This window comes from Trachymyrmex cornetzi, unplaced genomic scaffold (assembly GCF_001594075.2).
Source record: "Trachymyrmex cornetzi isolate Tcor2-1 unplaced genomic scaffold, Tcor1.1 scaffold1094, whole genome shotgun sequence".
In the NCBI taxonomy this organism is placed as follows: Eukaryota; Metazoa; Arthropoda; class Insecta; order Hymenoptera; family Formicidae; genus Trachymyrmex; species Trachymyrmex cornetzi.
Window position 1 is genome coordinate 184189 of NW_017295647.1, and position 26308 is coordinate 210496.

The following is a 26308-nucleotide window of genomic DNA, read 5'->3' on the forward strand; positions in this document are numbered from 1 at the left end:
TCAGAAATGTACACACCAGAGAGGGTACCTTATCCCTACCATTTCACTCACACAGACTCCTAGCAATCACCCGCAAGGTGAAGTTTCTGAACGCAGCCCAACAAGGGGGTGATCCCGATTGATCACGCCTCGATTGGACACCACCAATCACACCGACCGGTGCTTAGGAGCTTTGTAGTCTCAAGCGCTGTGAGTGGCTCGTATCCAATTGAGCCGTGTCCACCCCCCAACAAGTGGCTCATCCACCTGAACTTTTCAGAAGCATCGAAAGTTCCCTCCGACTTTGATGGTGGCCGGAATCACCGTCGTTTCATCGGCGAGCGCCATTAACTCAGAAGAAGAAGAAGTTCTTTTGGAATACGAGTGTCTCATTTATTGCTGTGAGCGCGACTGCGTGCGCGAGTGAGAGTTCGTGAAACCGCTTGGCGCGGATGTATACATATATGTTTGCGTTGATAGAATATAATAAAGAATATTTATATACACATATACAACTTGTATTGGCTCTTAAAGGCTTCTACTAATTTTTATTCATTTTTATTAGATTTATTCTATTTCTGTTAGGTTACGAGATAAAAAGGAATGGCTATTTATACGATAACACCCCTATATAAAAGATGCCCTTGTAGAGAAGTACTACTGAGCACTACTGTATTTTGAGGCACTACTGTACTACTACACTACTGTAATAGTGCAGAAGTGTTCAGTAATGCTGAGCAGTGCTAAGATCTATATATTCACATTTCGGTAAGATACAAAATGCATAAAGAATGGTGTACTACTCCGTACAATATGTATCAAAATGATTAATTAAATTAGTCATATCATGTATATGTTTATGGAAATGAATATGCATCACAGAAACTAACTATTAATAACTTTATTTAAAAAGAAGCACTTTCAGAGACTCTACGAGCACCTCTGATCAAGCTGAAAGTAAGTGACGGATTTAATTTACATGTGCCTATTTATAGAGATCCGCGTCATTTTCTCCTTACGGAAAACGAGTCCATCTTGCGACGATACTGCGTATTATGCCGCTTGCAGAGTATATGTACCAAAGACATAGAGAATGAACTGCGCGATCCGTATCTCAGTAATGTATCAAATGTGGTCGACAATAATGAGAGAGAGGGACTGTGGGAGTAGGGTTGCCAGATTCAAAAGTGTAAATTACCGAGTATTTCGTTTTTGGAAACAAAATCGAACCGGACAAAACCGGACATAAACAATAATCATAAAATTAGATTAAATACAAAATTTTGTAAGAAATTATAATAATTACAATTGTTTTCCAAACAATTTTGAAAACAGAGTTGGTTAAATAAAATAAAAAATAAACTACTATATATCATTTAATATCAGACATTTTATTTTTAAATATAAAATTATGTTATATAATATTATACCGCGTCTCCTGATATTATATATATATAACATTTAACATTTGTTATACCATGTTTTATTTTATTACAAAATATATTACTACCTTTAACATATGTTATAAACATTTGTTAAAACATTTAATACGTTTAACATATTAAAAAATCTTTCACATTTGTTAAAACAAAACTTTGAACAAAAATAAAAATATTAAGTAAAACAAGTACAACCACGAAAAACAAAATTAGTGATACGAATCTTGTACTTTTTAAATTATAGTTTGAGTTCATTTCGAGTTGTATTTCTCCGTATTTCTTACTGCTTTCAATAAATTAGGTTTAGATTTAGCATAATTTATGAATTCACACATTACATGACATATCAAAATTAATCACAGTAAATAATTCAGCTTTGATCAATTCCACTTCCATTCTATTTCTTAACTTTGTCCACACTTGTCCCATTAAGCTGAACACTCTTTCTGGGAAAGTATTACTCGTTGGTATTGAGAGTACAGCCTGAACTATTTTTAGTATATTATTGGTAATAAAATTACATTTTAAAAAAATATCTATCCATTGTTGATCAACAAATAGATTTTTATCGATATGAGGAGCAACAGTTTTTAACATTATATATTCTTCATATAACTGATCTCCATCAAATTCTAATTTGAGAATTCTGCTACTTTTACAATATCTTGAAATAACTCAAGTTTTGAGGGACAAAGATTTGAAAAATATTGGAATGGGCTATCTTTGAAATTATACCACTTCTCAAGATAAAAAATACATGTAGATAAAAAGTTAATAGCATTTTCTTCAAATGAATTTCTTTCAGTTATTGTTAAAGATGGTAATGCTTGATTAACTTTAAATCCAAAAATTTTTCTGTTATTCGACTCTTTAAACTATCTTTAAAGCAACACAGAGTATTATGCAAATCAATAACAGTCATAGTATTACTCTCAAGTTTAGCAATTAAAACATGAAATAAATTCATTATATTATGAATAAAATATAAATAACATTCTAGAAGAGTAAGACATGAAGAAATTTTATTTGATTCATTGCTTCGATCACTTATAAAATCTAAAATTACTTGATGAACATTGTCTTGTTCCAAAAAGTAACTTTTAATCGCTGGCCAACATTTTAGTAATCTATCCACAGCTGGATACAAAGAAAGCCATCTTGTTGGAACATGACGAAGAATGTTTTTGTATTCGATATTTACAAAATCAAAACATTCTTGTAGTTGTTCAACATTATGTGCGCTAACAGAAAATTCATTATAAACTTTGATAACTAAATTCTCTATATCATAAGGCAGTTTTTTATTTGCTTGCCTAATACTATTATTCAGTACATGGCACAAACAGTTAGCTGCAATAAGTCCAGAATTATGTTTATCTTTTAAAAGTTTATATACTGAATGATGTTTGCCAAAATTTACTGAAGCATTATCAGCTGAAAATGAAATCATGTTCTTTGTTGATAGACCAGATTTAATTAAAATATCTGTAATTTTTTGAGAAATTGCAATTGCTGTTTCATTAGCATCTTCATAAAATTCAATAATTTTATTTTGAACAGATTTCTCAGGTGTAAAATATCTAATAATACACGGAAACATTTTTGTATTACCATGATTACTAGCATCGCATGCAAATGAATAAGGTATGGAATCAAAAGTATCTGTGGAAGATGCAACTGAAGTACTAGGTTCATTAATTGATTTAATTTGAGAAACAGAATTATTCTTTAGATTATGTAAAACATCTTGTAAACTTGCTTTAGCCAAAACATTTTTAACTATTGCTTCCATTTTTGTTCTACCACACCGTAATTTTTGTGCTAATTTAAAATCTGAAAAAAATGTTTTGGCATTTTTAGTGAAACAATCTGCACTATTATAACTATGGTGATGTTTGATTGAATGATATGTAAAAAAAAGTTCACATAAACTAAGAGCTTCATTTTCCGGTGTATTTTTATTTTCAAAAAAGTTATGAAGTAATTGGTTTTGTTTCTGTTGATTGTCCATATTTTTGTGTCTTAATGAATTTAAATGTTGTTTAACCGCATTAATCCCATCATGTTTTACAGTAAAACTTATGTTACATATTATGCATTTTGCATATTCTTCGTTATATTTTGTAAGCCATGATTTGAAATTTTCATCCTTCAGCCAATTATCATTAAAAGAGCAGAAACGTTTTGATTTTTTCTTTGGAGTTAGCTGATTTATTTTTAGTAAATTTAAATAAATTGTTTAATAATTGTTCCTGTAACAAATTATTTAATAATTACTTACATGAAAGAACACATGACTTTTATGAACCAGAAAGCAAAAGTAATCACATTAGAGATTGAGATTGATCGGGATTTGACCAATTAAAGCAAAAATATACTAAACTTGATTAATTAGTTTCTTTTTCTTCTGATTGGTTAAAATCCAATCTCAATCTCAATCGCTAGTGTGATTATGATGTAAGCATGTAAGTCATTTTCTTCAGAGCTAGCACCTTTGCTTTCTCTCTCTACAATATCCGAATATGTATATATATTTACTTCGTTTAGAAATTTTGGGAGATTTCAAACAATGCTAATGTTAAAGAATCTAGTTGATATCCTAATCTAACCTTTACACATGTGTATATCAAAAGCAAGCTGATATCTAGGTGCACTTGAGTGCACTTTTTGAACGTAGTCGTAGCGGAGCGCCACGAAAATTGGGCGGTCTGTTACATAACTTCTTATAGCGCTCTAAATTTGATTTTATTATTTGGATGTACTTACAAATCGGACATATGACGTCCGATTTGACTTGTCAACCGGACACCGGACAAAACTCCTGAAAACCTGACAGTCCGGGTCAAAACCGGACGGTTGGCAACCCTATGTGGGAGACGGCTAATCTCCCTCTCAGTCTCTCTCCCATTACACCATTGAATGGAAAGAGATAGAAATGGCCGTCTGCCACGGTCCCTCTCTCTCATCCCTATCGACCATTTTGACACACGGATCGCGCAGTCCATTCTCTATGTCTTTGATATGTACGCTATAGACGCCGCCAAGCAAGCGGTGTAATACGCAGTACCGTCGCAAGATGGACTCGTTTTCCGTAAGGAGAAAATGATGCGGATCCCTATAAATAGGCATATGTAAATGAAATTCATCACTTACTCTCAACTTGATCAGAGTGTGCTCGTAGAGTCTCTGAAAGTGCTTTTTTTAAAATAGAGTTATTAATAATTAGTTTCTGTGCATACTCGTTTCCTGCATTCTGTATCTTGCCGAAACGCGGATATATAGATCTTAGCACTACTCAGTATTACCCCGGATCTACAATAGGTGTTTTAAGCCTTAAGCCGTAAGAAATTGACCAATTACAGTCGAATCCGAGAAGAATAAACGACTGTGATTCGCCCATTTCTTATGGCTTAAGGCTTAAAACTCTATTGTAGATCCGGACTTACTGAACACTTCTGCACTCTCTATTACAGTAGTGTAGTAGTACAGTAGTGCTGTAATGCTGTAGTACAGTAGTGCTGTAATGCTGTAGTACAGTAGTGCCTCAAAATACTCCTAGTGCTCAGTAGTACTTTTCTACAAGGGTGTTTACTATAAAAATTAGTTTATGTTATATTTTTTTTGTCATTCTTTTTCTTTCTTTTTATTTTTGTGACAGTTGCATTTAAAATATCTTTTTTTTAATAAGAAAAAACTGAATTCATTGGGACAATATTAGAATCTATTGAAAACTTGTTCAATAAATTATAGTTACCTCAAGTTCCATTCGAAGAGCTTCATCAAATCCCATTGCCGCAAATTTGGATGCACAATAGTCTATCAATTTTGGAATCCCACATTGACCGGCTAAACTGGCCACGCTCACGATATGTCCTTTATTGTTTTCCAGCATCGTTGGAAGAAAAGCTTTTACTGTCTAAAAAAGAGTTATGGCAAAGTATTTATTAGAGCTCGTAATACCCGCCCTCCCGCTCCGTTATTTGTGTGGATCTGGACCGGTTCCGCGAGTATCCGCTAATTCGGGTACCCGCAGAACCGTGTACGATGCGAGTACTCGTGGAACCGTGTGCAATACGGATATCCAAGGAATCGTGGGCAATACGGATACCCGTTTTTGATGCAAGTATTCGCTACATGCTACAAATATCTGCGTGTAATTTTGTAAATTTTAAAGGTATGCGTTTTACAATCGTTCGTAGTGATTCTTATTTCATTTGTAATTAAAATATTCCGGAGCTAAACTGTTTCGTTTTCGCATTATGAACATTAAACACATTTCCAAATTTAATTTGCTTTGCAGGGATTGTACGACTAGTACATTCTTAATTCAAACTGTTTAACTACAAACAAAATAAAAATTAGTATAAACAATTCTAAAACGCCTTTAAAATTGATAAGATTACACGCAGATATATGTAGCATATAGTGGATATCCGCATCGAAACGGGTACCCGTATTATATCGCCCACGATTCCGCGAGTACCTATATTGCAGATAATTCTGCGAGTACTCGCATCGTATGTACACGGTTCTGCGGGTACCCGAATTAGCAGATATCCGGTCCAGAGCCGTATGCATGGGTAACGGATCTGCGGGCGGATACTCGAATTTTACGTTATTCGTTCCTTTTAAGAGCTCTAGTATTTATTAGTTCTATTATCTAATCATTGATATTACGCGTCCGCGCTACCCAAAGCATTGTCCTCGAACCGTGAAACTTCGCCGAGTTCGTAAGCGCTCGAAAGAAGATCGCGAAGAGGAGTGAGTTTATGTTTTGAGTTCTAGTTAGAGAGCCTCACTGGGAGAGAGTGGCAAATTGCATCACGTGACCCGTCTCCTCTGATTGGTCATGAGCATCAAAACTCCATAGGCATGGAAGAAATTGGAGAAAATTGGTCACGTGATCCCCGTCTTAATTGGATGTGGGCATTCACGCGCTACAATTTGCCATTCTCTCTCTGTGAGGCTCTCTAATTCTTTCCTGGTCCCTGGATGATGAGAGAGTTGACAAGATCTAAATTGGTTCCGCGTAACATTTCCAAGTCTTTGTACATAACCATCAGTTCTATAATTACAGTTCCTGTTTCTAAACTTTTTAAAGCCGGTATTCATAGTCGATTCTTATGTCTAAGACTATTAAGTACTATTTAAATCTTAAGATGTCATGAACCAATCAGAAGGCCGTATTAGCAACTAAAAGCTCAGTTCTGCAACTCACAGTTAACTTTTAAGGGGATTCTTAGCATAAAACCAACACTATTCCTTAACATGTCTTTTTAATTGTACATAAGATTTTTACAATTCTGTACAGCTAATTCAAAGATAGCAGAGTAATTGTAAATGTGAATAATCTGCTTCAGTTCAGCATCTTCTTAAAAGCAAGAGTGAAGAAGAAAAGAATTTTAGCTAAGCCAAGAAGGACAGTCGGGGAAAGGCAGGAAAAGAATAAAAGGAGGTAGAAATAGGGGTATAAAGATAAAGTGGAGGCAATGGGAAAGGGAAAGGGGCAGGAGAAGAAGGGGTAGACAAAAAGGAAAAGACAAAAAGGAAAGATAAAGACAGTTGCTATTTTGGAACTGCGCAGGGATTGGGAATAAGGATAGGAATTTTTGGAGATATGTAAAAAGTTTTGATTTCGTGAGTTTGTGCGAGATGTGAGTGGAGGAAAAAGGGTAGGATTATCTAAAAAGGAGGTTATCTAAGTCTCACATATGGTTATGTAACTTTGCAAGGAAAGAAGGTAGAAGAGGGAGAACTAAAGGTGGTTTTATAATAGGAAAAAGAAAAAACTGGGGTAAACCGGAAGTAAAGTTTATTCAAAAAGAAGGGAAGGGTATTGTAAGCTCCGAATTTAGAATAAATAAAGAAAATATAAAGATTATATCGATGTCCGGAGAGCAGGGTAAAAAAGGAGCTAAAGGCATAAAAGATAAATTAGAGGAATGTATAGAGGAAGGAGGGGAGAAAAATCTAATAATAGGGGGGATTTTTCAACATAAGGATAGATGAGAGAGCGTACTAGGAGGTACGGAGATGGAAGGGGAAGGCAAAGAGAGATATAGTAAGGATAAGTCGATAGGTAATGGAGCAAGAAGTTTTGTAGAATGGGCTATGGATAAGGGGCTACAAGTTTTAAACAGGAGGACAGAAGGCGATTGGGAGGGAGAATATATATGTAAGTGCGAGAGGTAGTTCAGTAATAGATTATGTATGGGTCAACGAGAATGTAACGGAGAAAACTATAGTTTAAAGATAGAGGCAAGAGTGAACTCAGATTACATGCCGATTTGCTTAAGGGTTAAGGAAGGAGGAGAAGAGAAAACAGGATAAGAAGAAGAACAGGAAGAAGAGAAGGTGGATGAAATTATAGTCTGGGACAAAAAAGTAATAAGGATGTACAGAGAAAAAACAGAGCAGCAAAGTGATGATAAGAATAAGGAGACGCACGAGGAGGATGATATAGAAAGAAAATGGGAAGAGATTAAAAATATGGTATATATAGGGCACTGATAAAGAAGAGGATAAGGAGGAAGAAGAGAGACCTAGGATACAAAGACTGGTGGGACAGAAGATGCACGTGGGGGAAGAGAAAGGTGAAAAGGATTTACTGGAGCTGGAGAAAAGGAAAAATAGAGAGGAGAAGATATATGGAAGAAAGAAACAAATATAAGGAACTACTGGAAACAAAAGGAAAAAAGGGAGAAAGAAGAGGAGGAATTGAGAAATTTAAAAAAAGAGGCGGGGACATATGGAAATTTATAAATAAAAAGAGAGGAAAGAGGACATAGCTAGATAACAGCATCAATAAGGAAGAAGAAAGAGCTACATCATGAGTTTGCTGGACAGTGTGGAGGAGGAAAATACAGATGAGAAGGATGTCAGAGAGGAAAAAAAGTTGAGGGAAGAAGAACTAAAGAAAGGAGAGATAAATAAGGCAATAGGAAAAATCGAAAAGAAAAAAGCAGCAGGTATAGATGGTATACCGATGGAAGCATGGATTTACGCAGGAGAAGACTTAAAGAAAAAAAATGGTATCTCTACTGAAGATGGTATGGAGGCAAAGCAGAATACCCAGGGATTGGAAGAGAAGCATAGTGGTGCCTTTATATAAAAGAGGGAATAAGGAAGAGATCAAAAACTACAGAGGGATATCGCTACTATGTACGGCGTACAAGATTTATGCGGAAATACTGAGGAATAGACTGGAGAGAGAAGTAGAAGGAAAAAGAATAATTCCGGAGAAACAAACAGGTTTCAGAAGAAAAAGATCGACGATGGACAACATTTTTGTGCTGTTCCACATTATACAAAGGGAGAGAAGAAGAGACGGAGGAACTGGGAAAATTTACGTGATGATTGCGGACTTAAGGCAACCTTTGACAAGGCAGACAAAAATAAGTTATGGGAAATTATGAGGAGGAAGGAGATAAGTAAGGAGCTGGTAAGAGGAATTGAGAAGATATATGAAGAAACAAATGTAACAGTAAAAACAAGGTCAGAAAACATAAGAAGTTTCTCTACAAAGAAGGGCGTGAGACAGGGGTGTATAATGAGTCCACTCTTATTCAATTTATATATTGCGGATTTAGACCTAGAATTAAGGAAGAGAAATATAGGCGGTGGAATTAGGACGGGATAGGATATGAAATTTAGCATATGCGGACCATGTATAGTATTAATGGCGAAAAATAGGATACCTTTATAGGATATGATGGATACACTCAAAAGATTTTTAGTAGAAAGGTGTTTAGAATTGTGTGCGGAAAAAACAAAGGTGTTAGTATATAATCGAAAAGCTAGAGAGAGGATAGAAATTTGGAAATGGGGTAAGAAAGAAATAGAGGAAGTGCAGGATTTTAAATATTTAGGTTTTGTCATAAATAGAGAGGAAATAACAAGGACCTGGTTAAGGAGCTATGCAGAAAAGGGGAAATGATGGCAAGAAAAGTGTGGGGATTAGGAAAAAGAATGAAAATTAAGAGGAGATGGATATTATTCAGATACTTAGTACAGAGTGTAATGGCTTACGGGGTTGAGATATGGGGATGGGAGGAAATGGAGGAACTAGAAAAGGTAATGATGGATTACATCAGATGGATTTTTAATCTAGACTTTAGCACTCTAAGATATATAATAATGAGGGAACTGGCTATGGATAAGTTAAAAGTAGGGTGCGGTATTAGGTAGGGCAAGGAGGTATGAGGAAAAGATTAGGGAAGGGAGAGTAGGGAACCTAATGAGGGTATGCTGGGAAGAGAAAGAGCGTTATGAGTGGGATACATACGGCAGAGAGAGGGAAAGGTACTATAATAGAAATGGATGGCGGATAGAAGCAATGAAGGATTAATTAATAAAAAAAGGGAGACACAAAGACAGTGGGAAGATAGTAGAATTATAAGAGCTAGATATAATAAGAAATACAAGGAAATAAGTTTAGACTGCGGAATCCCAGCATACCTTAAACAAGAAAATCTGAAGGAATGGAGTAGAGAGGATGAAGTGAGGGCCTTGATAAACTTAAGGTGCGAAAATTTAAAAGAGGACAAGTATCGGCTAGAAGAAAGTAGGAATTGTGTATGATGTGGTAGAGGGAGGGACAATTTGGAGCATTATGTGAGAGAATGTGAGAAAGTTAAAGATAGATTTATTGAATTAGGTGAAAAAGGAAGTAATGTATTAGGGAGATTGTGGGAGGAAAATTTAGACAAGACTAAAGGAGAGATGTTAAGGAGACTGTGGAGGGATAGAGAGAAAAGGGTACAGGAGAGGAAAGAGGGGAAGGAAAAAGTGACAGACAGAAGAGGCTGGAAGGACGTACGAGTAAGAACAAAGGTTAGGATACTAAAAGGGCAAATAGGACAGTAAGAACTAAATAGGAACTGCGAAAATAGAAGTAAGTGCGTAAGTGCGAAGACTATGCATAGGGTTGTGAAATGAGTTGTGATCTAGGATAAGTAGAAATAGTATTGTCAGTAATTATTGTGAAGAGAGTACAGTAAGATAATAATATATTATTATTACGAAGAGAGAGTATGAAGGAAGTGATAGTAATAGGCTATAGAGCTCTGAAAGGTATGGATGGATGAATGAATTAAGGACCCTATTGTAAACCAAGTCCCCTTCTTGGCGATGTATGCTGAAGTGAAATAAATTCTATTCTATTCTATTATATATAATTGTATATAATTATATAAAAATTTATATAATTATACAATTATATATAAAAAAAATATATCCATTTATATATAATTATATATAAACTTACATATAAAATTATATATAATTAAATATAAAATATTTTTTCCCGAGATTTTAAGTGGAGAAGGGGCCGTATTCTAAATGATTACCACAATGAATAATTATTTTGAAGGTTATCATTAAAAAGGTTATGTGATTGATCTACAATGAACCATGGTTCATTGTTCACTATATCAAAATGATTCATTGTAGATCTAACCTTTTCCACAATAATCTCCAAAATAATGTGATAAAATAATACAACAGAAAAAAGTTACTTACAGAATAATAAAGCCAAATGTGCATACAAAACTAACGCACAATGAAAAAAATGATAGATATAACAACAAAAATATAAAAAATGCATAAAACTTACGAAAAAAATTTACTTTGCAACCCAAAATTCTTAAAATGTGATATTACATAGCCGTCTTTGACACGATCTGCCAGTCGACTGAGGAGTCGAGGAGAGGTTCAAATGCGAGTCGTTGCATAATAACAGTATAATCTGGTAACGTCGCATTTATGAAATATCACAATAGTTCATAATGTACTATTGGTTCACTGTTGGATTATCTATACCCTACATGTGAATTATTATTCTTTACGTTGACAGAGATGATTATTAAGTAGTTATGTTGTATCATTCTTATCGAAGACAGGTTCCATCACGCTCTATCATCGTTATCCTGATAGTATGTGTGTCACAAAGATGTCAAGAACATTGCTCCGAGTGCGTGCGTGCGCGCGCGCGAGCGTGTGTGTATATACAACGAAGTTTAACATTTAAATTCGGGACACCCTGTATATCAATTATACATGTGCTTATGTATATATTTAAGTCTTTTTTAAGTTCAATCTTAAGTATAATACAATCTTAAAATATCATGAACTAATCAGAGAGCTGTATTAGCATCTTTAAAAGATTACTTACCAAGGTCTTAAAATAAGAAATATAAATACTAATCTAAATATATATACAAGTTAATATATGGCATATATGTACATATTTATACAAATATACATATATATGCATATATTATATATGTAAAACTAAAAATAAAAGAAACAGGCTCAAGTGATTAACGGCCGATTGTTCCACCTTTTGGTAAATTTTATCTGCTATGTAAATCTGGCAATCCGTGTATATAATTGGGTAATCTTGCTACTTACTCATCAGGTAAAATTTATCAAAAGGTGGAACAACCGGGCCTAAATCTATCAAATTAAATAATGTCAATATGAGTCAACACAGGATGTTCACGTGTAAATTAAAATATACATATGCATGCATCTATGTATTATTGATTTATAACTAAGATTGTACTTAAGATAATCTCAAACATAAGGATCGACTATGGATATCGATGTTAATATTATTTTATTTTTTATCTTATATATTTTTAAGCCGCTCTTGTGAACAAACACATTTTTTACTGTAATAATTAACACTGATAAATCATATTTTGTAAATTTTAATTAAGTAGCTCTACGAATATCTGAACAAGAATAATACTACAAAAAAATTGCAGAGAAATTATCGAGAATATACTGCGCAATATGATAATTATTAGGACTAAAATATTTGATTTTGATGTGTGTGTATTGTACGAAGCATAAAGTTATAATGAGTAATAATATATCGAGTGAATATAATATATGCACAAGAGTAAAATCAACGTAATTACATTTTACAACGATTCAAAACGATTGAAAGTCTGTAAGCAGATCGTCGATTAAGTAGGAATTCGAATTAAGGAATTATTTGTGTTTGGCAAGCGTGCCGCTAGCTCATGCGTGTCGCAACACACAGACTATGCTACAGTATACTACAGCACCGCTTGTTCGTCGCAACTTATCTGACCGGTTCTTGCACCTGACCAACGGCAACAAACGAGAGGAACGAAATGGAATGCCTTTCTCCGTTGATTCTCCTGGATAACCGAATGAGACGGCAGCTCGCGATACTTCTTGAATTCGAACTCAATTTGTGGATTTGTGGTAAATCGTACAATTAAAAATATTAGTCGCATATTTCGATCGATTTGATCGATTTAATTATTTCGCAATCAATGACTTGTTGTAAAAAATCTATGCGCGAAAGGCTAAGAACGAATAAGACCTCTTTTCGTAGTATCCCGACAATATCTCGATTCTATTTTCTTTGACTCAAAAAAATTTTCAAATTATTCCTAATAGTAATTGATATAATTCAGATATCAAATAATTTCGCGGTAAATGAAATCACATTCGCTATAACGGCGTTCAATTTCTCGGCACCAATATAAATAACACGAGATAATTTACTCCGGCGATTGGAATAATTTTGTGCGAGGAATAACTTTCTACTTACCCAAAAGTGGCTCATGATATTAACGTCCATCGTCCTGATAATAAGTTCGTCCGGAGTGTCCAGAAATTTCATTCCCGTAACGATACCCGCATTATTGATAAGAACCGTAACCTATAATATATTATCTATATATATATGTATATATATATATATATATAATTGTAAGTAAAATAAATAAAATAAGAAAAAATAATTGTTTTTTATTGAAAGTGTTGTTTCAAGCTTGTACGAATTTTTTGTGCTTGCAAAGAAATGAATACTTTACACTCAAGTAAAAATAACGATTAGAGAAAGTACGCATAATACATACTATACTTTTGAACACAAAGTGTCAGAGGTATATCTAAAACGACAAAAAGCCATGTTTTTCGCAGTTCTTAAAATAAGTCGGACTCACATATCGAGCTCAGCGTATCGCAATACTATAGCGTGACATAAACAATTTCATAACATCGTCCGCAGGAAAGTTCTCGTCGCGTGATGAATAACTTGGCTAATCGCAGATAATTCGTTTCCTAAAAGGACACTTCTTTCACGCTGTACCAAGCATTCGTAAGCTACTCATGTTGTCAAACGCGAATCACGACAAAAATCAAAATTAATAACAAAAAAAATAATCTTAGAATGCATTCCGAGTTACGCATGAAGCGTATGATGTATCGTTTTATTTTTCTTTATTATTTGGTGAACAACAAGAACAAATGATGCATCATGCGCTTCATGCGTAACTCGGAACGCACCCCTTAGATGCATTGATATTATAATTTATAATAAGCGAATTTTTAGATAAGAGAAGCCTTCGGCTGATTTGTCTTTCAACATTATGTTTCGAGCAAACATATTTTCGATTAATTTTATTCCATTAATTTTACTAAATAATTAATAGAATAATTTTTACTAAATAATTAATAGAATAATTTTAACTGGATATAACTTTTCGTGAACGCGATAAACGCGATGATACCATTATCATACACGTAGCATATTTATACTTATTTGAACTAGAATAATTTCAATCTTTCATAAAACAATATCATTATTAAAATACCAGAGTTGGCAAACTTTACTTTTCAGTTACTTTGTCGTTAATTTTTATAGTAAACAATTTGATGATGATGTTACAATTTTTTATGATGGTAACGCTAATTAACTAAACGTTAAGGTTGTGCTAAGGTTAGAAAAGTTACTTTAAAAAGTAACTTGTTACCATTACGCGTTACTTACTAAAAAAGGTAATAAGCAATGAATAAAAAGTAACGCGTTACAAATTAGGAGTTATTTTTTTCAGTAACGAATGACTTTTTTAACCCATTACAAGTAACAATTGACTTTTCTAACTCTGATAATTAGCATTACCGTCATAAAAAAAGTTCACCATGTCATTATCAAATCGTTACTATAACAAGGAAACGGCATTACGAGTAACTCGTTACTTGCCAACCTGCAAAATACGTAATAATTGTGTTTACCTTGCCGATCTCTTCCCTGATAATTTTGGCCTTTTTATATATGTCTGTCCGATCGCACAAGTCGCAAACGTAGCCATAACACGTACCTCCGGCCGCCCGAACAAGTTTAACAGTTTCCTCAATGGCTGAAATAAAATGAAAACTGTTTGAAAACGCTATATGTCTTATGCTTTACTTATATAGTATTTCAACAGCAATAATTACGTGCACGTTTTACATCTTCTACTCGGAAAACAAATTTGTATTATGAAGTATAAGTGAAATACTACAAGTCATTTACAAGACAGAAGAAAGTCCCAGGAAAAAAGAAAAGTAATATTTTTACATTAGTTGCGTTCAGCAGAATGTTTATTTTCCTACTGTTTGAAAGTTTTCTTCGCGCTCATTGGATTATACTTTTACACCTGAAAACATAATCCAATCAGGGTGTAGAAAATTTTCAACAATTACAAAATAAACATTCTGCTGAACGCGATTATTACAAAATCGTTGTTGCTTTCTTCTTGATTCTAATCTACTTCGTTATAACATTGCAGACTTACAAGCAATGTTCTATTTTAGAAGAAATAGTGATCCATTATTCCTATCTCTATAAAAAATTTTTGATTATACATGTATAAGCATTACACACTGCCCTGGTGCAAAAAAGGACCACGCACAAACCTTATGAAAATTGAATTTCGGTCGAATTGGCTGAAAATTTGATATGTTATAGATCTTGTTGTCCTGATAAAAAGTCTCCACAGGCACGATTATAATGAACCGTTTCATTTCTACGACTCATTTTTTAAAACGGGCCAATACTATACAATATCTTATTTTCAACATGCATTCCTACATCAGTACGGTGCATTCCTATATTATTATTTGCATTTTCTATTTATATTTTGAAGTAAAAAGTTATAAAGATAATATTGATTGGTTCTCACAATTCGGAGTGCTTGATTATTGTGAGTCTCCTTGCCTCTTACAAATTGAGGTGCTTGTTTATTTGGAGTCCCCTCGTCTCTCATAAATCGAGATGCTTGATTATTGTGAGTCCCCTTGCCTCTTACAATCGGGATGATTAAATCTCTAAATCCGTTAATAAATCAAACTAATCAAGACTCCTTACAAATCAAAGAATTGGAAAGAGTAAGGGCATTAGGAGTCGGGCGCAGAAGACGTCGCGCAAATAATACACTTATAAAGAGTGAAACTTCTTTATTCACTAAACGCGCTTACATGTTCCGACTCATTTTTTAGCCTTCTTCAGAGCAAACACACAATCTTTATAAGTGTATTATTTGCGCGACGTCTTCTGCGCCCGACTCCTAGTGCCCTTACTCTTTCCAATTCTTAAATCTCTAAAATCAAGTTATCGATTTCGATACCTTTATAACTTTTTTATAAGAAGCAATCAATTCAATATTATCTTTATAACATTTTTTTACTCAAAAATATATACAAAAATTTCAAATAATGACATAGGAATGCACCGTACTCGTTGAAAATAAGATATTGTAGTATTAGCTCGTTTTAAAAAATGACACCTCGTAAAAATGAAACGATTCATTATAGGGGATCGTGCCTGTGGAAACTTTTTATCAGGACAAGATCTACAACATATCAAATTTTCAGCCAATTCGACTGAAAAATTCCCATAAGATTTGTGCGGGTTCTTTGTGAGAGTTTGTCTGAAAAATATGAAAAAAAATGATAAATTCTGATATATTTAGACAGATATTGTCGAAACTTAACGGAAAATATCTGATTTTGTTTGTAATTATACGAATTTGTCCGAATTTATCTGAATTTATACGAATTTATATATTTCAACAATTTTAAATTAAAACAATTTAGAAAGAAATTTAGAATGAATTCAAACACATTTTGACTCTACATTTCGGACAATTTTGGACACATTTGGATAAATTTTTCCATCATGGTAATAATTACACCTAATATTTAAAAAATAATACTTTGCACGCACGCACGCACACACACACACACACGAGAAATTATAATCATTTTAATTATATAATAAATATAAATTTTATTATTTTTGGGTTTGCAAAAAAATAAAAATTATTAAATAACTTTTAATAATTTTAATATATTTTCTTAATATTATATGTGTCTTTACTAATATCTTTCATTTTCAAGTGGTGTTAAAAATTTATTAAACATATGTGTAAACAAATCATTTGTAAATAAATAACAATTTAATTTAATTCGTGATATTATTACAATAGCTTAATTGCGTTTATAAATCCGGAAAACTAATTCGGCGCGCAATTTAAATAATTACAAATATGGTATTTACGAGTATGTGTATGTACAGATACATATAGTATATATGTATATAATTCACACTGAATTATTTTAATGCATTAAAGATCTAGCTTCGATCGATATAGATTTCTAGTTTATCGATTGTGTTTCACACATTTACGGTCTAAAATAATATTCTTATTGTTTCCTGCAAAAGTTACAGAGTTTTAAATAATCTATTCATTGATCTAGTCAGTCTGACCTTGGGTGGCGTCACCAAGGTCAGGTCAAGGTCACATCAATTTTTTTAAATAGTATACCCTATTTTTAATTTTAGAATCTAATAGCTAGTGTCAAAAGCTTTTCAAAACACTACAATAAAGTTATTTATGAAAAATAACTTTATTGTAGTGTTTTAAAAAGCTCTTGACTAACTATTAGATTCTGAAATAAAAAATAGGGTGTGCTATTTAAAAAAAAATCAATGTGACCTTGATCTGACCTTGGCGACGCCAAAGTCAGACTGACTAGATCAGTGAATAGGTCATTTAAAACCCTACAATTTTTGTAGGACACATTTTTTTCGGAAATACTTAGTTTTCGAGATATTTCACCGGTCCGAAACTTTTTACTCATCCTGTATATCGTGTGTAAAGATCTGTTAATAGAAAGTTCCATTCTTTGTAGCTCTTTCCTGCTATTTGGCTTCTCGCCTGAAGAGTAATTGCTTTTTTCATAGTACATAAAAATACAATAATGTCCTACGATACTTTTATTAGAATCAATTTTTCTTAATAATAATTAAAACATAAATGTTTATTGAAATTTTGAATACATAGTGCCCACCAAAAGTGCCTGGGTCACCTAAATAATTTCTGAATGGTTCAAGACATAGGATTAGAACTTATAGAGGTACAATGAAATTATCAAATCTATTTTACACCTCGAAAGCATATTATACTTTAACACCTCCAGAGGGCGGTGGCAGAGGGGGTCAGAAAATTTTAAATGGCATGTGAGATCAAGTGAGGACTCGTTTGAAAGAGAGTTCCGCGAAGAAACCAACGTGGAGTGGCCGAGGTCTCTACGATTCTTTTCGCAGAGTTATTGATGTCATCTAGATTTTGCGACAACAAAAGCCACGGAGAGGAAGATAAGGCTTCGCACGAACAAGCGTGTTTCTGAGTGGATGGGAAAGCGTGCGTGCGTGCGTGCGTGTGTGTACGTACGTGTATGTGTTCAAATAAATGCTGCGATATACAATCAATAAAAAATAAGCTCTTTCAGTTGTTTATAGTAATAAGTGGTCCGCTCTTGCTTTTATAGTCCACTTGTACGTTCTGTATCCTCTCCACGTACTACTCATGCTGTCAGGGTCAAATTATAGCTGGAGTTAATATTTTAGATAATATGATATGATTGTATGTATTTACATGTTGATATATGAATATAATATAATACCCAGCGAACAATGTTACGTCAAAATAACGTCATTTTTTCGGCCCGTAAATGTTGTCAGTTTCTTGTCAACGACGTCATTTAAACGTCGCTATGACATGAACGTGATTATCAAAGTCTATTAATGTCATTATTGTTACATCATAATGACGTCGACAATTGATGTAAAAGTGACATTTATCCTATAAACAAACTGACATTATTTATCATCATTTTGACGTCAAAATGACCTAAAAATGACGACAAATAATGTGAACTCGATTTTCAGACATATCAATTGCGGTACTTTATAGTGACTTTACAATTAAGTAGTACAGCAGCCCTTGTAATACGGGGTCTACAATAGAAGTCGTAGCGGTCGTACAAGGGTTGTCTTAGAAAATTCACCAATCATAGTAGATTATTCTTTTCATATTGAACTGTGATTGATTAATTTTCTACGACTTAAGATCCTACGACCGCTACGACTTCTATATTGTAGACCCCACGTAAAGCGCTAATAAAACGCTTATATACACTTTTTATTGCTTTTTTTAGACGCTGTGTGCTGCTTGGGAATAAAGCTCTAGATACACCAAAGTAGCGCAAATGTCCTCCATCTTTGATCTACTATATTAAAATACAATCCTTTTTTTTTACTCGAAAATTTTACTGGAAATATATATACGTAATATAAGGGTAGGCCATTTTAATCAATACACGCGAATATCTCGAAAAGGACAAATTTTTCTAAAAAATATTTCAGACAAAAGTTTTATGATTTCAAGGGGGAAAAAAATGGTGACCTTGGTTCACCTTGATAAGAAGTCCTTAAGGTCAAATCCATGTTACATACAAGTTTTTTAATGGAACCCTCCATTTTTTATTGCGAATTCTTGTAGCTTATTTTTTACGATTCTGTGCATTCGTACTAAAAAGTAATTTTATAAAAGAAAGAATGCTGATTGGCTCCACTTTGTTTATACCCTCTATGTCCGGGACGAGAGTCGACATTGTCCAATCTAATCACGTTGAGCGATATTAACATGAACCGGACAATGCAACTCAAACAATGCCGACACTGTTCGTTATGTGAACTTTGCCCTTAATATAGGCCAGTATTCACAGTCAGATCTTATATTCAAGACCATCTTAAATACAGTTTTAAGAAGTCACGAACCAATCAGAGGGCTGTATTAGCGTCTTAAAATATTATTTAAGACAGTCTTGAAATAAGAACGGACTATGAATACCGCCCATATATACAAAGTGTCATCATACAAGTGACTTCTTTTTATCTTATAAACTAACAGAGATAGATCTAATGTCCTAATAAATATAAGTAAACGACTCTAACTAAACTTTATTGTAAGCATAGTCAATACTGAAAAAATTATTTATGTTTTAGAAAACGGAGCAATATGCATAATTTTTGTATAAAATAAATATTTTGATAATAGTTATATCGTTCTAACGAGTATAACGATATATGATATAATAAAATTATTTAACAAATTCAAGTTATTCGGTTTAAAATTTAACGGATGACTACTTATACCTTTTTAGTTTCGGCTCTATGGTATAGCCAATTTCTAAAATATAAACTGGGACGAGCGCTGGCATTGGTTTCGCGATCTGACAAAGAGCGTTTCAAATGGTATTTTTATCCTTTTCTAATTTACACTCAACTATGATTGCGCATGTGCAATACCGTCTACTGCACATGCGCAATTATAACTGAGTACAGATTAGAAAAGGACAAAGATACCACTTGTAACACTCCTTCTTGGATCACTCTTAATAAAGGCAGCATAATTCCAGCGTTCGTTCCAGTAGTATTATTATATTTCAGTGCTTCCAACTCGCATTAACGATTGACATGTAATATGTTTTCGTCTGATCATGTCAATCGGCAATGCACGAGTCGGAAATTGGCCACACCGCAGGACCGAAACTGAAAAGGTAATAATCGCCCGCCAAACTTTAAACGGAAATAACTTGTATAATAACTTTATTATATCATACATCGTTGTACTCGTTAAAACAATACAACTTTTATCAAATATTTACTTTATCGTACAAAATTATATATTTATATTATGTATATTATATCCTTTCATTTTCTAAATAATTGTATTGTGGTCACTTATACAATAATATTCTGTATAATATATATATTGAATGTATATAATTTTGCTCAAATCGATAAGGTGTAAAAAAACTGCATATTTACCTTTATTTAAAATGATTTCTAAAAAAAACGTTTTTAACCGTTTATTTATTATTTTATTTTTCAAGTATTTATTTTTCACGAATTATTCATGTGAGCAAATGATTTTAGTAAATATTTTTTAACATTTATTTTATGTTTATCAAATGTTTATTTTTAATTATTTATTCATTTGTAATGTGGTAAACATTTGTTTAACATTTATTTCAATCGATAACGTACACGCGGATCTTATATGATTCGAAGAAACATTTTTTAAATCTTTATTTAACGTTTTTATTATAAAAATATTTAATATTTTAATATTTTCTAAAACTCAAATTAGTCAAAATTGGATCAGAATAAAAAATAGCCACGGAGGAGAAGTAATCGTAATTACATTAAGGAGATGCTGGAGCCGCCTGTATTATCAATAAAACCAGCATTTTTGACGTTTGTGTTTCTGTCGAATTTCTTCGTAATGTTTCATATAAAAATTCCTTTTCCATGATTAAAATTACATACTAATGTAGTTGTCGCTGGTGTATTTCGTGTCCAAAGATAGAAAAAATAAAAAATTACAGATTTCTTTACACTTTTATCTGAGTATGGCAACTAACGCTGAAGATAAAATGGATAAAGAAACCTGTAATTACAAAATAGAAGTAAAAATTGGCTTGATAATTATAAACAATATTTGAAAAAGGAGCATTCAGCCAAAACGCCGCTTATTACACTGAGAAAAAAATGTTGATTCAATTAAAGTCTATATTACGGGTTGTCACTAACATAAGTGATTAATTCATGTATATTTTTATTGATACAAAGACATAAATTATTATTTCAATAATCAAGCCTTTATATCAATAAAATATACGCATGAATTAATCACTTATGTTAGTGACAGCCTGTAATATAGACTTTAATTAAATCAACAGCATTTTTTTCTCAGTGTAGAAGCGATATCATATATTTAAAGTTATTATTACAAAATTATAAACGTTTCGACCGATATTCGGCCGTCTTCAGGGCTGCGTTTGGATTCCCTGGGTGCTCCCCGGATATCATATCATCCTTGTTGTTTACCGAACGTTAAACAAAGATGACATGACACCCAAGGAGCACTCGGATGGGAATCCGAACGCAGCCCAATATGTTCAATATATAATGTTCTAATCTACAATAATAATTTATTTCTAGTCGATTAACAATAAAAATAGAGAACTTAAAGTTTAACTAAGTTTAACTCAGTCATAATGGTATTCGATGATCAAGTAATATACATTATTTGAATGTATGCAACTAATATGTTTTCTTGTGACATAGATGATTTTTGCGTTGATATTACAATATTGGTCTGTTCATTTCATTGCGAGTTCATGTAGTACAAAGTTACCGAGTTCTGTACTAGTATGCGAAAAAATTTGTAATTTTTTATTTTTCCAACTTTGAATAAAAAAAAAATAAACCAGCGACAAGTACATTTTAATCGTAGAAAAGAAATTTTTATTCCGTGAAACAATTACGAAGAAATTCGACAAGAACAAAATTGTCAAAAACGCTAGTTTTATTGATAATATATAGGCGGCTCCAGCATCCCCTTAAGTACCATATATAGACAATAAGAACTGTATATATTAATACTTTAAATTAAGTGGCGTAACGGATAAAGTACAAAAAACTTCTAATTTTGATGTCCCATGTTCAAATTCCGTTATGTAAAAAAAGAAAATTAAAGTGTAATGAAAAATTACAATTAATTGATAAAAATTATTTAAGATTTAGGCATCGTTGATAAAAAAATAATAAATAAAAAAATATTTGTAATATATATACTTTTTCTAATTTTGTTTAAATATTGAAAACATTTCCTTCAAATGTTAAAAAGACTATTTTTAACATTAAAAAGACATTTTCTTTTAATCTTAAAAAATGTTCAACGATTGAACAAACGTTTTTAAATGAAAATAAGTGAAGATAACTTAATCTATTATTTTTAACATTTTTAAAAAACGTTTTCAAAGATATTTTTTAAATGTTTTTAAATATTTTTATAGACATTATCTGCTGATTGAACTGTAACGTCGTTATCATTTTCTATAATAATGATTTGATAATGTGTGACTTTACATGTTTTCATGGCGATAATGCTAACGACATGTTTGGAAAGAACTCGTTATATTAATTCACTTTTACTTGTTACGTAATAAGTAAAGTAACGAGTTACTTTTTTTTTAATGAATAACATGACGTAATAATAATGAGTTACTCTTCAAAAGTGAGTTTTTCATCTTCGACTTTATTGTCACGAAAAATTATAAAATTATTAAATTGCTATTGTAAAAAAACAATAATAATGATAAGTTGTTAGTGTTAATTAAGTAAATTGTTAGTAACTCGTTACTTCCCTCATTCCTATATTTTAGACTCACCGGTCTCATTTATATCCCAAATAATTACAATGGCGCCTAAGTTGGCCAGCCTGAGGGAAAGAAGTCTCCCCAATCCTCCACCTCCCCCTGTTACCAGGGCAATTTCGCCACCTATATTCTTCATTTTATACTTCTTCGGAATGAGTGACTTGATAATGCCATCCAATATCGAGAAGGTCGACAATAACAGGAAGCCAATTACTTCCCCAATTGATTGTAAATATGTCATATTGGCACTATATACACAGACCTCGTGTGCGTTATACTTGTTGCGTAAAGATAAATTCACAGCTTTTGCTCGTCGAGCTCGTTGCGCGGCTTCTCTGCGACTAAGGCTATCGATCGTTCAGCTTGTCATTTCTGAATCGCAGTATGCCGAAGCTATTTTACAACTTACAGAGTAGCGACTGACGATTACGCCGATGACTCAATGGCTATAATCTGAAATATAAAAAAGTAATCTTTAGCTTTAGATAATATGTCATCACGTTTACAAAAAAACAGATAACACTATATATAATTTATATCCGCGTTGAATATATTTATATAATGAATATCAAAAGGCACGAGGTTAATGCGTAAAATATGGATAATAAAGAGTTTTTGTAATACCATTTATCCAGATACGATGAATGCTAAGGTCAGGTTATCTTCTTCTTAACAACTAATTAAGAAAAGGATAACGTGACTTTAGCGTATCTGGATCCATGTTACTGCAAAAACTTCCTAATAAATACTCGCTTAGAACATATAGTATATATACGGGAGGATCCCGTTTGCCTACAGTTCTGATTGTACACACCACTCATATCAACTGGTGCCTAGTAATTTTTCACTGTTTTGCCAATGAGATTATTTTATTTTTAAATTGGCCAATCAGCGATACATGTGTGCAATATGCGATGTGTGCAATCGGAGCCCTCCCATATATACATTTAAAATACAGTTAAATATTTAATTATAAATTTTAATTTCAGATCCGCGCGTGTGATTTTCTTTACATATCTTATGTCGATTGTTATTAATTTTTTCAATTCTGTTTTATTTTTCTTCACATGTAGCAAATTCGATTGGATGCACTCTGTGCCTTGGTAGAAGTAAAAATCTGTAAAAATACTTGTGCAGAAGCATACCTTGTTACTTCCACCATACATGCTCTGTGCACATTAATACATATTAAAACCGTCGCGTTGTACACAAATTGTTTAATATAAAAACGGATTAAAATCATCAATACATTTTATTGTGCTGTTAATAACATTTGTATTTTAGAATTCAATATATTTGCATTTAATTTTGACACAGATTAAATCAGTATACAACGGCTTTAATATGCATTAATACATCTGAATTCGCTGATATTAAATTATTGAAAATTGCAGATGCATATAAGAGCCATTACTAGATGTTCATGTGTATATATACAGAGTGTTAGTTAAGTATACTCCCAAATTCAACAGAGCGATTCTTTGGTTTATTTCAAGTAAAAAAGTCCATATAAACATGTGTCCTAAACGACTTAGTTTCCGAAATACAGGTGAATGTTCGCAAATATTTGACGAAACGATAAATTGCGTTGGAGAAATCATTGGTTTATACCACCCCAATTGAGAATGAGAATGATTTGAGGAATCGAATAGTTGCTTCATGCGAGGCAATACATAACACACCTGGTATCTTTGAGCGTGTACGTCAATCTTTGAAAAGAAGGCTCAATGGATGTATCATGGTGCAAGGTGGACATTTTCAACAATTCATCTAATTGTTTTCTTTTGTCAGAAGAACTGAAGCCTGTTTTTATTTTTCTGTTTTTGACTAATTTTTGACTAGTTCAAGTTGTATTTCTTTCAAATAAACAGATTATTACACTGAGAAAAAATAGCTGTTTCAAAAAAATATTAGTTGATTCAACTAAATGTAGCGATCACGAACTGTTAAGCAAATATTTTGCTTAATTCAACTAAATATTTGTTAATTCAAACAAATAACATGTTTTAAATTACAAGGTTTTGTTAATCTAAATATATAAACATTTGAACTAAATAATCATTACGAACTAAACGCATTTAGTCAAGTTAACAACTTTTTTTTCTCAGTATACTACATGTTTAAATTTTTTTATTTCGGAAACTAAACCATTTAGGACACATGTTTATATGGACTTTTTTACTTGAAATAAACCAAAGAATCGCTCTGTTGAGTTTGGAAACATACTTAACTAACACCCTGCATATACAAATTTTTTATTAAAGTATGGATTAAAGACGATTAAACTATTAAATGTTTCTACCTCAGTTTTGGGTCATTTTCAGTAATTACAAAGGATTACAGTAAAGTGATTAATTAATTAAACAATTACATTTAGTGTATTTAAGTCATAATCAAATGTCATGATACGTAAATTGAGAAAATTATCTTGAGAATAAAAAGTAGTGCATGGTCAACGTTCCTAAATTCTCATATTAAAATGGCAACAGAATTCCATCAAAATTATTTATTGTAGTGAATTAGCATTTCTTATGTAAACAAAGTAAATTGGAAATTAAGGAAATGCAAATATAACTTAACTAATGTGAACATTGTTAACTTATTAAATAAAACTTACATAGAATTAGTTAATTTTTTATGTGGACAGATTATCTAATAGTTAGAGAGCTAAATATGCTTTCAAGATCAAATTTAAGATCACTAACTTCTTCCCCCCTTCAAAATCACACAACTTTCCTCTTTTGTTTTTTTTTTTTTGGAAAAATGCTTCCTTTTCGAGTTATCAACGTGGAAAGATTAAAATAGCCTACTCTGTATATAGGTACATTGTACATATATATATGAGGCATTCTTTTACAAACCGAACACTTTTTTTTTGACATTTTTAAATCGCTTCAAACTTTTTTTACCAATTGTAGGTATAAAATAAGTGAACACGTGTATCGGGATTTTTTTTAAAAAAATCTATTTTCGAAGAAATAGCGATTTTAAATTTTGAGTTTTGCCTTTTATGGTAATTTTCAAGTCGTCGTATCTACGTCGTTTTTTATAGTAGAACAATTTTTTTTTTCATTTCAAACGCTATTACATCAGCTTTTTGATGAAATTATGTTCCTAACCTCAACTTTAAAAAAAAATACTTTTTTCTGCAAATTAAATCTTAAAAGTTAATTTTGACCATGACACCCGGAGTTAATTTATTTTTTACAAATACTATCGGATTCCTTGGAAAATTTACTAAAAAATGTGAAAATTTCAGAATGGCGTTTTTAAAACTCGCCTGGGAATTAATTAAATAGTCCGGCAACTCGAGGACGTGCGCGCGGCCAACGGGCGCTAACTTTCTCGTTCCGAGCGGCGCTTGCGATATCTGCATGTCTCATACGATATTTTCAACTTTTCAGTTTAAAAGAACAATTATATCTACATTTAGTGTAATGAAACATCCATATTTGATATGATACAAGAAAATGTATGTAAATCTGTAAATCAATGATGAAACGAAAGTGTGT

General features: G+C 32.4%; 1 protein-coding gene and 1 long non-coding RNA gene across 3 annotated transcripts in view; one reads left to right on the forward strand and one right to left on the reverse strand.

Moving 5' to 3' along the window:
* The window catches only part of LOC108761746 (uncharacterized), an 18933-nt gene extending 1587 nt beyond the window's left edge, over positions 1–17346 (forward strand). The window contains exons 2-3 of the long non-coding RNA XR_001940140.1: positions 10230–10232; positions 17336–17346. This is a non-coding gene — a long non-coding RNA (uncharacterized LOC108761746). The remainder of the gene's footprint in view (positions 1–10229; positions 10233–17335) is intronic.
* Positions 1–26308, reverse strand: part of LOC108761733 (epidermal retinol dehydrogenase 2) — a 40883-nt gene that overhangs the window by 4707 nt on the left and 9868 nt on the right. For both annotated transcript variants that reach the window (XM_018508445.1, XM_018508453.1), the window contains exons 2-5: positions 22809–23249; positions 14478–14602; positions 13009–13119; positions 5173–5334 (exon numbers count right to left, since the gene is read on the reverse strand). In XM_018508445.1, the coding sequence (XP_018363947.1) occupies positions 5173–5334; positions 13009–13119; positions 14478–14602; positions 22809–23037 (627 nt within the window). In that variant the 5' untranslated portion in view covers positions 23038–23249. The remainder of the gene's footprint in view (positions 1–5172; positions 5335–13008; positions 13120–14477; positions 14603–22808; positions 23250–26308) is intronic.